The sequence below is a fragment of the Petaurus breviceps genome, unplaced genomic scaffold (assembly GCF_028583685.1).
Source record: "Petaurus breviceps papuanus isolate PSGF00001 unplaced genomic scaffold, PetGlider_PUasm1.0 38, whole genome shotgun sequence".
In the NCBI taxonomy this organism is placed as follows: domain Eukaryota; kingdom Metazoa; phylum Chordata; class Mammalia; order Diprotodontia; family Petauridae; genus Petaurus; species Petaurus breviceps.
The window spans coordinates 79300072-79313262 of record NW_027186304.1 but is presented as its reverse complement, the minus strand read 5'-3'; the positions used below and the strand labels follow the sequence as shown (position 1 = coordinate 79313262).

At 36.3% G+C, this 13191-nt stretch overlaps 1 protein-coding gene across 2 annotated transcripts in view; it reads right to left on the bottom strand.

Moving 5' to 3' along the window:
* Window positions 1-13191, bottom strand: part of PREX2 (phosphatidylinositol-3,4,5-trisphosphate dependent Rac exchange factor 2) — a 414229-nt gene that overhangs the window by 117407 nt on the left and 283631 nt on the right. For both annotated transcript variants that reach the window (XM_069100083.1, XM_069100084.1), the window contains one exon: window positions 5298-5412. In XM_069100083.1, the coding sequence (XP_068956184.1) occupies window positions 5298-5412 (115 nt within the window). The remainder of the gene's footprint in view (window positions 1-5297; window positions 5413-13191) is intronic.

Genomic DNA, 13191 nt, shown 5'->3' with positions numbered 1-13191 from the left:
GATATATAAAATGATGATGTCAATAAGGATACTAGTAGTGCTGCTGTTGATATTTCACTCACATGTAGTATTTAATTTTAAAATTTTTTAAATTACATTTTATGTTTATTTTTAGTTTGTATCATTCTTTTCCACAAGATTGAGTTACAAATTTTCTCTCCATCTTTCCCCTCCCCACCAACCCAAAAGAGCAATCCCACTGTATACCCCCTGCCCCAATCTGCTCTCTCCTATGTCCTCCTCCATCCTCCCTCCGACTTTCCAGTAGGGCAAGATGGATCTCTATACCCTGGTGCCTGTTTATCTTATTTCCCAGTTGCATATAAAATATATACATACACACACACACACACACACACACACACACACACACACACACACACACACATATATATATATATGTTTTTGAAACATTTGATTTTAAAACTTTGAATTCCAGATTCTTTCCCTTCCTCCCTCATCACCTCCCCTCCTCTTCCTGGGAAGATAAGGAATTCAATATAGATTGTACAAGTGTAGTTACACAAAACATTTCCAACGTGGGTATATTGTGAAAGATGGACTATATTTTCCTCCATCCTATCTCGCCCCCCACTTGTTCTATTCTCTATGTTGACCCTGACCCTTTTCAAAAGTGTGTACTTCTAACTTCCCTCCCCCCAACCTGCCCTCCCCTTCATGATCCCCCCTCTCATCCCCTTCCCCCCTATTCTAGGGTGAGATACCCTATTTGGTGTGTATGTCATTCCCTTCCTAAGCCAAATTCAATGAGAGTAAGGATGACCCATTCCCTTTTGCCTTCCTATTCTTCCCATCCATTGTAACAGTTTTCCCTTTCCTCTTCTATATGAGATAATTTACCCCATTCTGTCTCACCCAATAGCCTCCCATTATATTCCTCTCTCACCTCTCAATTTCACCTTTTAAATATCATCCCTTACTATTCAATTGGTCCTGTGCCCTCTGTTTATGTATACCTGTACACATATATACACACACTCACATATGTATTCATATGCCCATATACCCTCCTGTATAGACATATATATGTATTCTCAACTATTCTCATACTGAGACAAGTTTGACAAGTTACAATCATCATTTTTCCATGTAAATAGTTCAACTTTGATAAGTTCCTCATGATTTCTTTTCCCTGTTTACATTCTCATGCTTCTCTTGCTTCTTGTATCTGAACATCAATTTTTTTTATTCAACTCCAGTTTTTTTTTTCATCAAGAATGCTTGAAAGTCCTCAATTTCATTGAATGACCATATTTCCCCTGAAACATGATACTCAGTTTTGCTGGGTAGGTGATTCTTGGTTTTAATCCCAGCTCCTTTGACCTCTGGAATATCACATTCCAAGCCCTTCAATCCCTCAATGTAGAAGCTGCCAGATCCTGTGTTATCCTGATTGTGTTTCCATAATATTCAAATTATTTCTTCTTGGCTGTTTGTAATATTTTCTCCCTGATCTGGGAACTTTGTAAACTGGCTATAATATTCCTAGGAGTTTTCTTTTGGGGATCTTTTCCAAGAGGTGACCAGTAGATTCTTTCTACCTCTATTTTGCCCTCTGGTTCTAAAACATCAGGGCAATTTTCCTTGAGAATTTCTTGAAGGATGATTTCTAGGTTCTTTCTTTGATCATGGCTTTCAGGTAGTCCAATAATTTTTAAATTCTCTCTCCTGGATCTATTTTCCAGGTCAGTGGTTTTTTACAATGAGATATTTTACATTGCCTTCTATTGTTCATTTGTTTGGATCTGTTTCATAGTATCTTGATTTCTCATAAAGTCACTAGCTTCCATTTACTCCAATATAATTCTAAAGGAATGATTCTCTTCAGTGAGCTTTTGAGATTCTTTTTCCATCTGGCAAATTCAGTTTTTTAAAGCATTCTTTTCCTCATTGGATTTTTGAGCCTCTTTTGCCATTTTAGGTAGTCCAATTTTTAAGGTGTTAATTTCTTTAGTCAGGTTATTGATTCCCTTTTCATGATTTTCTTGCATCACTCTCATTTCTCCTCCCAATTTTTCCTCCACTTCAAATCCTTCTTAAGATCCTTTATGGCCTGTAACCAGTTCATATTTTTCTTGTAAGCTTTTGGTGTAGGAATTCTGACTTTGTTGTCTTCCTCACATTCCATGCTTTGATCCTTTTTTCCCCAAAAAAAGTTATCTAAGGTTTGATTGCTGTGCTTGCTTTGCTTCCTTTGCTTGCTCATGTTGCCACTCAATTACTTGACTTTTGAGCTTTTTGCCACAGCAGAACTTTGCTTCCAGAGAGGAGAGCTTTGTCCCAAATCGCTGGGGTTTTCTCAGCTACTGGAGCTATTATTTGGCTGTCTTCTCTAAAGCCTCCACATGCTCTGGCTCACTGGTCACCCACCCAGGACCTCCACTGTAGACAGCAAGCCAGATCCAAGCAGGTTATAGCAAGAGGGATTACCCCTCAAAATGGTTGATTGGTCCCCCTACAATCTGCAGGCAAGGAGCTCTGATGCAGCCACGTGGTTGTGGCCACCGTGCCTCTGCCAATTCTCCCTCTGGACCATACTCCTGGACTCTGTTTTCCCAAAGTCTACACTGACCTCTTACTTTGTCTTTGTCATTTATGGGTTGATAATTCTGGAAACCTGCACAGCTGCTGGTGATCCACTTTCCTGCCATCGCTCTAGCCGTGGCTGGTTGTGGCCACCCTGAGGCTAAACCTAGGGGTCAGGCTAGGCTGGGCTCATATCCCAGCCTGCTGTGATGGACCCTTACTCTGTTTGCCAGGCTGTCTTCAGCGAGAGAATTGTTTCTCTCTTTCACTGAATGGGTTCTGTAGCTCTAAAGTTTGTTAAGAGTCATTTTCTATACGTATTTGAGCTGGTTACAGGGGGAGTTCAGGGATTTTTCTTGCTTTTACACCACAATCTTGGCTCAGCCAAAGGAAAAAAAAAATCTAGATAACTATATGAGGAATTCCCTTGTGGGGAAACTCCTTCCAAAGACTCAAATTGGAAACTCTTCTGTAACTAATAATGTTAGGGTGGTGTATAGGGAACAGAAAAGTTAAATGATTTGCCTTTCATACCAGAGGTTGTATGTATCAGAGGCAGGGCCTGAACCTATAGGTCTTTCTGATTCCAAAGCTAGCCCTATATCCAGTAGGTCATGCTTCCTCTCACAGAGAAAATGTACTAATTTTAATTTAATAATAAGTGTACAAATTGATACCCTTATGAAAACCTTGCAACATAGAGTACAAACATGGCTGTGTCCATTTTTCAGATAAGGAAGCAATATAGTTAAAAAAGAGTTATTTCATTGAGATCACATGGCTAATTAATGGATAACCCAGGATTTGAATTAAAATCTTTTAAATCCAAGTCCTCCACTGCATTATATGGCTCTTAAATGAAGCAAGTGATGATAAAGACAAATAAAACAAATAAATGTACTAATCTTGGTTCAAAGTAGTTCCAGTCTTGCTTTGTTTAGTAGATTAACGATTCAAGCAGTTGTCACCATGTTTTCCAATAGTGGAAACAATGCAGCTGAATTGAGGCAGTCAATAATCAAAAAAATACTTATTCAGCACTAGCTAGGAGCCATGCACTGTGCTAAATAGTAGTAAGAGGAAGACAGAATAAAAGACAAAACCAGTTGCTGCTATTCCTTTTAAATGTATAATAAAGTTATCATTTATAAATACATATAATATATTATAATTTATTTTACATATGTTATATTGTAAAATAAATATAATATGTGTATAATATATAATATAGCATAATATAATATATAAATTACATACAGAAATTGTATGTATGTGTGTAATAAATATAATATATGTAAATAAAATATATAATATATTATCACATATATTTATATGTAATATAATATCTTATATATTATATTATAAATGTACATAATATAATAGCTTATATATTATATTATAAATATAAATAACTTTCTTTTTACCTTTTTTTCCTTCCCTCTCTCTTTTCCTAGGTCCCCCATGTTTTGGAAATGCTTGCTTTATTTCTTAAGTTCAGAATAAAACAAAAACGATTTTTAAAAATAGTTGCTGACCTCAAAGAAATTATATTCTTATAGGGAAGACAACAGGATAGAGTTTCTAGAAGACTTGAGTACAATTCTTTCTTTAAACACTAGCTGGGTGACCCTTGACAAGTCACTTAAACATCTGTCTGCTTCAGTTTTCTTATATGTAAAATGGGGATAATAATAGTCCATCCCTCCCAAGGTTGCTGTGAGGATCAAATGGAAAAAAAGTGTTTGAAAAGTATTTTCCATACCTTAAAATGCTAGTAAATCCTAGCTGCTATCATCATCATTATCACCATCATCATTATTACTATTAGCCATCTGTCAGTGACATTCTACTGACATGCCACCCATCTGGGGAAAGCAACCAAAAAATAAGTCTCATTTGTATCCTCCTAGGAACATTTTGTGTGTCTATGGTCAAGCTGGTGCACTTTCTGAATGTCCCAGAATATAGAGTACTGGTGTCAAATTCAATTACAAACAGATCCAGGCAGGCTACATATTGATTTAGAAAATCACAAGTTAACATAATATAGATGTACTGTATTTTTATTTTTTTATTTGTTTGTTTCCTTATCTATCACTTATTCAGTTACTTATTTGTTTGTTTGATTTCCCAATTACACTGTAATCTGGTCCCAGGATTTGGGAGTTTTTGTAAGCCAGAAAGGCCTATGGACTGGGAGTTTGACAGTCTGCTACAGAGTATAATCTCTTGATGATGAGCTGAGTTTGCTCAGCTGTTGTTGCTTGTTCACTATAACCTCCTGAGAAAATTTCCTTTGCCTCAGAGTGGGAAGAGTTTTACTGTAGAGGATGAAAACCTTTCACATTGGTTATCAAATCTGCTTTCTAATGTGTGTTCACTTATATTTTAGAAATCTTAAGCTATATACAATAGTATTTAATTCAATATTAAAATTTAGAACTATAGTACCTATCTCTTAAACTACCTGTCACAAACATTTATATATTATGTATTTAAATGTGAATATAATTTTACTCTATACCAAAAGTTAAGTCTATGTTATAAAGGTAGTGATCGTTTAAGTGCAAATTACTATGTACTTAAAAAAATAGATTTTTGTATTACTGGTTGTATGACTTCACAAAACTTCCTATAATGAATGATTTGTTTACCAGTTAGACATATGACAGATGATATACTAGCTCTAAATTCTATGATATTCTCGCAGATCTGATATGATAATGTATAATAAATCGAGTAATACTCACCTAAGCTTCTGGTTATACTGTTTAACTTTTTCCAATGAAGCAGCATTAATCTGGGCTTGAAATTCTTCTACTGAAACACTGTCTCGGTAATAATATCCTTCCATGCTCTCCAAGGCTGTGTGAAGGAAGAAATGTAGTTTGGTTTGTTTTCTTTTTTTTTTTTTTAGAAAACATGTTGTTATTCATTTTTTTATAATGTGATCTTTCTCAAAATCTTTTCCAACTCTATGTAGCAGAGAATAAATTAAAGGCATGAGAGAAAATATCTGCAGGGAATCCAAATTAGGCATACAAACAGTTCATGAATCCTTAAAATAAAAGTTAATATTAACTCTTAACTACTAAATGATTATCCCATTTACTATTTCACGAGCATACAAAAATTGAGAATTCTAGATCTCTCCCATATTTCAAACTTTCTTTTTAAAATGTGATATTCGAAAATACTAACATAAGCCCCAAACATAAAACAGTCCAGTTAGCTCATCTACTAGTGATCTCTTCCTCTTAGAGACATTATATTGTCATGTTTTTTGGTGACACCATTTTCTCCTGGTTGAATTTCTATCTGCCTGATGATTCTTTCTCAGTACCCTTTGTTGAATCATTAATTCGATCACACTCCCTCAGAGTGGGTTTACCTCAGGGTTACTTTACAACTGAAGGCAAGTCACTTAACCTGTCCAAAGCTTGGTATCCTAACCTGAAAAATGAGGTGGTGAGCAGAGCAGATTGCCTCCAGTATCTGCTTTAAATCTATGATCCCATAAACAAGTTTAGATAAGAAGTAAATCCAAATGATCAAACTCAGTCAGGTAATTGAAGGAGTTACTAAAAATATCTATGCATTCCCTAAAATTATAACTTCACTAAGACCTTTGGAACACTCTATATAATATATGATCTTTATCAAATATGTTGTTACTCAGCAGTTTTCAGTCATGTTTCACTTTTTGTGACCCCTTATGGGATTTTCTTGGCAAAGATATTGGAATGGTTTGCTATTTTCTTCTCCAGCTTATTTGACAGGTGTGAGGAAACTGAGGCAAAAAGGGTTAAGTGACTTGCCCAGGGTCATGCAGTCAGTAAGTATCTGAGGCCAGAACCAAATTCAGGGAGAGGAGTCTTCTTAATTCCAAGCCCTGAGCTCTGGCCACTGTGCTACCTACTGGGCCCTTGTTAAAAATATATGTCCACACATAATCCTCTTTAAATGTATTTTATGTAACATAAATGGCCTTTAACGTACTGTAAATGTCAATGTATTTTATGAAATATAAATGATCTGTCAAGTTCCTAACTGATTTAATCAATTCTGTAGATCCATAACACTCTCTCATACTTTGTCACTATACCCTAAAAACCACTGGTCTTTTCTAACAAGTAGCTAAAATTTCCTATATGTTAAAATGATCTTTTAGAATGAGTTCCTTGAAAGCAGGAACTGCTTTATTTTTCTGTTTGTATCCTCCCATGTTTAGCACAGGGTTTTGCTCCTAGTAAGAGCTTAATAAATATTTTTCTTCTTTTTCTTTCTTTCTTTCCTTCCTATCAATTTCGCCTTTATAACAACTCTAGAATATTCCTCCTTTTCTCCTTTGATATTGCTACCATCCTGGTGCAGGCTCTAAACTCTTCATGCCTAGTCTATTTCAACAACCTTCAAGTCATAGCTAAAGTGCCATGTTCTTCAAGAAACCCTTCCCATTGCCTCTTAATTCTGGGGCCTTCTATCTGTTATTTCCTATTTTTCCTGTATACAGCTTGTCCATACAAAGTTGTTTGCCTGTTTTCTCCCCCTTTAAATTGTAAACTCTTTGAGGGCAGGGACTATCTTTTGCTTTCTTTGTACCCTTAGCACTTAGTCTAGTACTTGGCACATAGGAGGGATGTAAATAAACACTAATGACCCATCTGAATTCCTTTCTTCCTAGGAAGAGAGTAACTCTGGCAGCATTTTTCAACAGATAGTTTTTAAATGCTGAAAAAGCATGTAGAAGTATACTGGTCGCCTATTACCTGGACAGTTGAAGAAAAACTATCCTGACACACTTTGGGTAGTGGTTGATTAATAAGACAAAGTTGGAAGGTAAGACCCAGAGAACCAGGACATTGGCTTGGAATGACAAGTAGTAGCAAGTCAAGGACATGAACTGAATACAGCAGAGAAAAGCCAGAGTTCTAGATGGAGCAGTAGGTCAAAACCAGGCCAGCAATCAGAAACCAATATATATATTTTAAAGCAATAGGGGTTAAGTAACTTGCTCAAGGTTACAGGGCCAGTTATTTCTGGGTGTGGTGCTGAGTATCTGAGCCCGGATTTGATCCCCAGGTCATCCCGACACTGGGGCCGGTGCTCTTACTCGCTGCTGAGCCACCTGGCAACCCCTAAGCAATTGGGGTTAAGCAACTTGCTCAAGGTTACATGGCCAGGTGTTTGTGGGTGGGTTCTAAGTGTCTGAGCATGGATTCGATCACCAGGTCATCCCGACACTGGGGCCGGTGCTCTTACTCGCTGTGCTACCTGGACACCCCAACCAATAAATATTTAAGAAGTCATATATTAGGACAGATTGAGGGGTCAAAACAGGTAAAAAGTCAATGCAGCATAGATGAAACCTCAAAATCTTGCCTCAGATAGGAGGTCTTTTATCCTTGTTCTATTCACTGCCAAGATGGTGGGTATCTCAAGTTGACAGGCTGAAGCATACCCAGCCAGATGCTAATAAAGATATAATAATAATTTTTCTTTTCTTTTTTTGTTTTTTGGAGGGGGGAAGGCAGGGCAGTTGGGGTTAAATGACTTGCCCAAGGGCACACGGATAGTTTTTGTGTTAAGTGTCTGAGGCCAAATTTGAACTCAGGTCCTCCTGACTCCAGGGCCAGTGCTCTATTCACTGTGTGCCTAGCTTTCCCTAATAATAAATTTTTAAACACCAATTGTCACATATGGTAGACACAGGAAGCTGTCTCATTAATGATGATGATACTTATAAAGGACATGTTTCAAAAACATTCGGAAGTCATCAGGATTACAAATCTTAGTACCAAGATGGGCAAGCAATTTTGCGGAGAAATTAGGACACCATGACAACATCAGAACCAGGGATTTAATACCTCTCTATACTACACCCTACTCCTTGTTTATACATTCATTAAACAAACATTTATTGAGTAGAATCTGGCTTTGGAGGCATAGAATTGAATCCTGACTCTTCTACCTGCCACCTGTGAATAAGTTGGATAACTTTCCTATAGGAATCTCAGATTCCTATTTTGTAAAAAGTGGGTGGCTGAACCAGATGATTTCTGGACTCTGTTCTTTTTTAAATCCTTTGATCCAAAATGAAAGAGGTGGATGTTCTATTTTTAATATTTTTGGTAGAAATATGGAAAAACTTTATTTTCAAAGTTGGGCTTATTGATAAAGTGGCACCACATATGGGATTTAGAATACCAAAGTGTTTTTGGTTTTTTTTTTGTTTTGTTTTCAAATGGAAGTCACCTCAAAGATTTAATACAGGGGTTGTGAACCTGGAGTCTACAGGCCATGTGTGGCCTTCTACGTCCTCAAGTGTGGCATTTTGACTAAATCCAAACTTCACATAACAAATCCCTTTAATAAAAGGATTTGTTCAATAAAACTGAAAAATCTTCAAAAGCACCTAGAAAGCCATGTGTGGTTTCAAGGCCACAGATTCCCCACTCCTGATTTAACCTAACCCTTTTGCAGAAAAGGATCCTAAGACACAACACAGTTCAATGATTTACATAAAGCCACAACAAAATAAAAGAGGCCTAAGTTGGGTCTGGTATCTACCTTTTCCCAACAGATATAAGGACAGCAAAGCATAGTACAAAAAGTTAGGAAGATCTAGGTCCAAATCCTATCTCTGACAAAATGAGCAAATAATTTTAATCTTTCAGGGTTTCAGGCAATTCTCTAAGACTACAAATTGCCAACTGGCATCAGTAAGGGGCATTTGCACAAAGAAACCATCCTACACAAATGGAAAGAAGGGAGGTATCATCACTGCCCTTCTACATCCTAGATGGAAGGATTAAACAAAATATGAAGAGAAGTTTAAAAAAGATTTCAGGACTTGATAATTTAAGGGAATGCCTTATGAAGAAGAAAATCCTGAGACATAACTGGAAAGACAGAGAAGACTGAAGGGAGAAAGGATAGAATAATAATATTAACTCTCAGTATTAGAGGATCCATAGCATTTCAAATGAATCAATAAAAATTTAAACTACTGAGTCAAAACCAAGTTGAGTTCATCTATGATTCAAATAAAATTTTTTAAAAATGTAACATCGAACTTTCAGTCACAAGCTGTTTATAACACTAAATACTTATATAATGGGAAACCAGCTACACTAGTTTCTTCTAAGTCTATCCCTAGTTGACTACTGCCTCTTTTGCCACTGTAGAGTCATGGCACCAAACCAGTGGAGGCTTAATTAGTTGCTTTGTTTTAAAACCACAGCAGACAAATCTTCTTACTAATTAATTGGAATTGGTTCTAAGACTGGTCCAGAATCTATTACACAATTTTGCAAGATGAGATATATTTCACTTTTGATATCTAGAAAAGGTAGTTAACACTGCAGTTCTACAGTCCTAAAAAGAAAGTCAAGGGGAGGCTAGGTGGTGTAGTGAATAGCGCATGAGCCCTGGAGTCAGGAGGACACAAGTTCAAATCCGGCCTCAGACACTTGACACGCTTACTAGCCATGTGAACTTGAGCAAGTCACTTAACCCCAATTGCCCTCCAAAAAAGCAAAAAAAAAAAGAAAGTCAACAGATACTTAGAATGTAACGTCAACTGCCTTATTGTGTCTTTAAAAAAGATATTCAATAATAATTTAACTGCCCTCACCTGATGCTCATCTACAGTCATTGATTTAGTTCCTGCCTAGATGAGAACATAAAATCCTGTTTCAGCACCAGCTAAAAATCTGTCTGCTGCTGACAATCTTGACTTTATATTCCTGTCCCTATATAAGGAGAGAGCTGTAAAAAGAATAATCCTACCACATTTTAGTCTGATATCTTAATTAGATGAGAACACATCTTATTCAATTAATCAAAAGACCTTAGTTTAAATGGGAAGTCTCTGAAAGACATCTGACCAAATGAAATGCTAGACAAGACGTCTGCTTCAATTGATTATGGGAGTTCTTTAGTTGGAATGGCAGGATTTCTAGAAATTGCTTTGAGGAGTCTAGAAGATATTGTATCTTACTGGGAATCAGAGATCAGAAGTGTTTGTTATCAGGTGCCAAAGACAGATGAATAGATGGTTGCAAATTCACCATGCTTAAGGGGACTTCTCAAGAACCCCCTGAATGGGAGAAAGGAACTTGCAGCAACTAGGAACTGTGAGGAAGCACTTTTTTGTTTTATGCACTTTCTATGCTTGAGTCTATTTTTTTTTTTTGGAACTCTATGTATTTGAGGGAGAGTGTGTCACTTATTTTTTTAATCCCTTTGGATATGAGAAAGTTTTGTATCAACTAGTTTTAATGTTCTACCTTAGTAAACCCCACTTTCTAAAAGCTGCTTGAGGCTGGCTGTCTAAATGAAGTTCAACTGCTAATGTTGGGAGTAGCTGTTGCTGTTTTTCTTTGTCCTTCATTCTGAAAGAGGACCAATGACTTGGGAAAGGTGATGGATGTCTTGACTTGTGGGCAAGGGAGTGATTGTAAACAAACACACAAGTAGGGACTCAATGTCATTACAGAATTACCCCTGAGAGTGAGATGTAGCCAGGGGGAGTGGAAATGGAAATTGAGATGAGAATGCTTCAGAGCTTAAATGGACTTTATTGGATTTCAGCCCTACCTTTCCTCCCTTCTCTTGCCAACCTGAATTCTGGACCAACTGCCTATTCCTTAACCTTTGGTCCTGCCACCTAAATTCTTGGCATTCGTTGCTTTCTGGTATCTATATGTTGTATACTAACAAAATTCTGAATCTTTAAGTGATAGCATCCAATTGGGAATGAACCCTTTTGTGTTGCTGCCTGTAAGTCATCACAGATTTTAAATTATTACCAAGGAATATTAGCACAGTCTCTGTCACATAGTAAGCATTTAATAAATGCTTGTTTAACTGAAGCAGGGAAAGAAAAACAGGAAAATACCACTTTATTTATTCTTTGCTTTAATAAAAATACCTAGTATTTCAGAACATCTCAGGGCGTGATGTTGAAAATGAATTTATAGAAGCCTTCTTTTGTCCTCATCCAAACCCATTTCTTTTTGTTGATCCAGGGAAGAAACATAAGACTAACATTTAAAACTAAAAACCCTTAATATAAACTTGTATCCTAGGAACAGTCTCCAATTGGAAATCTTTCTCCATTTCCTACCTTTTTCAATTACCAGATGCTAATCTCTACTCAGGCTACCATCTGAATTTCCTGCGTCTAGATCCAGCTAATGAATACTAAGGAAAACTAATGATTCCTGTGCATTTTGTGAATGCTGAGGAACAATCTGTACCCTTATTTAAATAAACAACCTTTGTTATTGCCAGATCATTAAGAAGACCAACTGTTTCACATTTTTTTTAACCTCTATAGGACCCTAGATGCTGAAATGTTCCAATAAACCTGAAGTACTATGTAAAAGTGAGCTATTATGATTTTATTTCCATTTCCTCTGAATCAATTTACTGAAAAAAATTTCAGAGTGATTATAATTGTTTTATAGGATCATAATTAAACAAATATCTGTTATATATTTGCTATTATATTATAAACTGATTAAAATTTTTAAAAATTAAGGAAACATCTTGATGTTTTCCTTTTTGAATTGGCTGTGGAGTAAGATTATTCTGCTTTCAATGATAGATGTCACACAGTCAACAATAAAAGCACTCAGTGCCATCTCTGATGTCAAGAATCATTTCAAAGGAAAAGATAGCAAGTCTTTGTCCTCTAGGCCCTTTTCTCTTCTGATACCTATTACTTTTAGAGAGGGAAAACAGTGTTGTAAAGATAGAAAGGCAAACTTGCAGCAGGAAGATGTTTCTGACACCAACTCCCCATGGGACGCTGGGCAAGTCACAACTTCTTAGAGCTCTGGGCAATTCTCTGAAACTTCTAAGTTTCAAGAAAGGGACAATTTACATTGGTGGAAAATTCCTTACCTTGTTGTTCCCTTTACCAATGACATCACAAGCCTAGTCCCTGCACTATCACTTTTATAACCTTCTACAATGACACATAACTACTTTTAGCTCAAATTCTCTCCTTACAATCACACACTTATTTAAAAACAATTTTGTCCATCTCCTTTGCTTTGTTGAGGGATAGGGAGAAGAGAAATAGATTGAGTCTGGTGAGAAGAGATCTGAGTCAAATTCTCCCTCTGTTTCCTATTAACTAGATAACCATGGACCAGTCAGTTAATCTTTCTCAGCCTCAATTTCCTCATCTGCCAAATGGAGAAATGGTTCTGATATGATATCCAACTTAGGGTTGTTAGGAACATCAAATAAGAAAAAAAAGTTTATACAGTTCTTTGCAAACCATAAATGCTATATACAAATCAGTTACTATTGTCACAATCACAATCATCCTCATTATCATTCTCTTGACAATCATTACTACTCTTCTAAAACTAATTATTGCTTAAAAAGCCTTTACAAGTAGCCACAATTATTTTTTTTAAGTATATAATGTTGAATATAGGGACTATCACTGGAAATCTACAGCATTTTAAAATAGCAATCAATCACTCAACTAGTATTTATCAATCATCTAAAATGTGCTAGGTAGTATACTAGGTACTAGTAAATATAAAGATATTGGGCAAGTAATGGACTAAGTCAATCCTGTGACTGTTATATGAATTTTCCTGGAGAAATTATAAGTTAGAA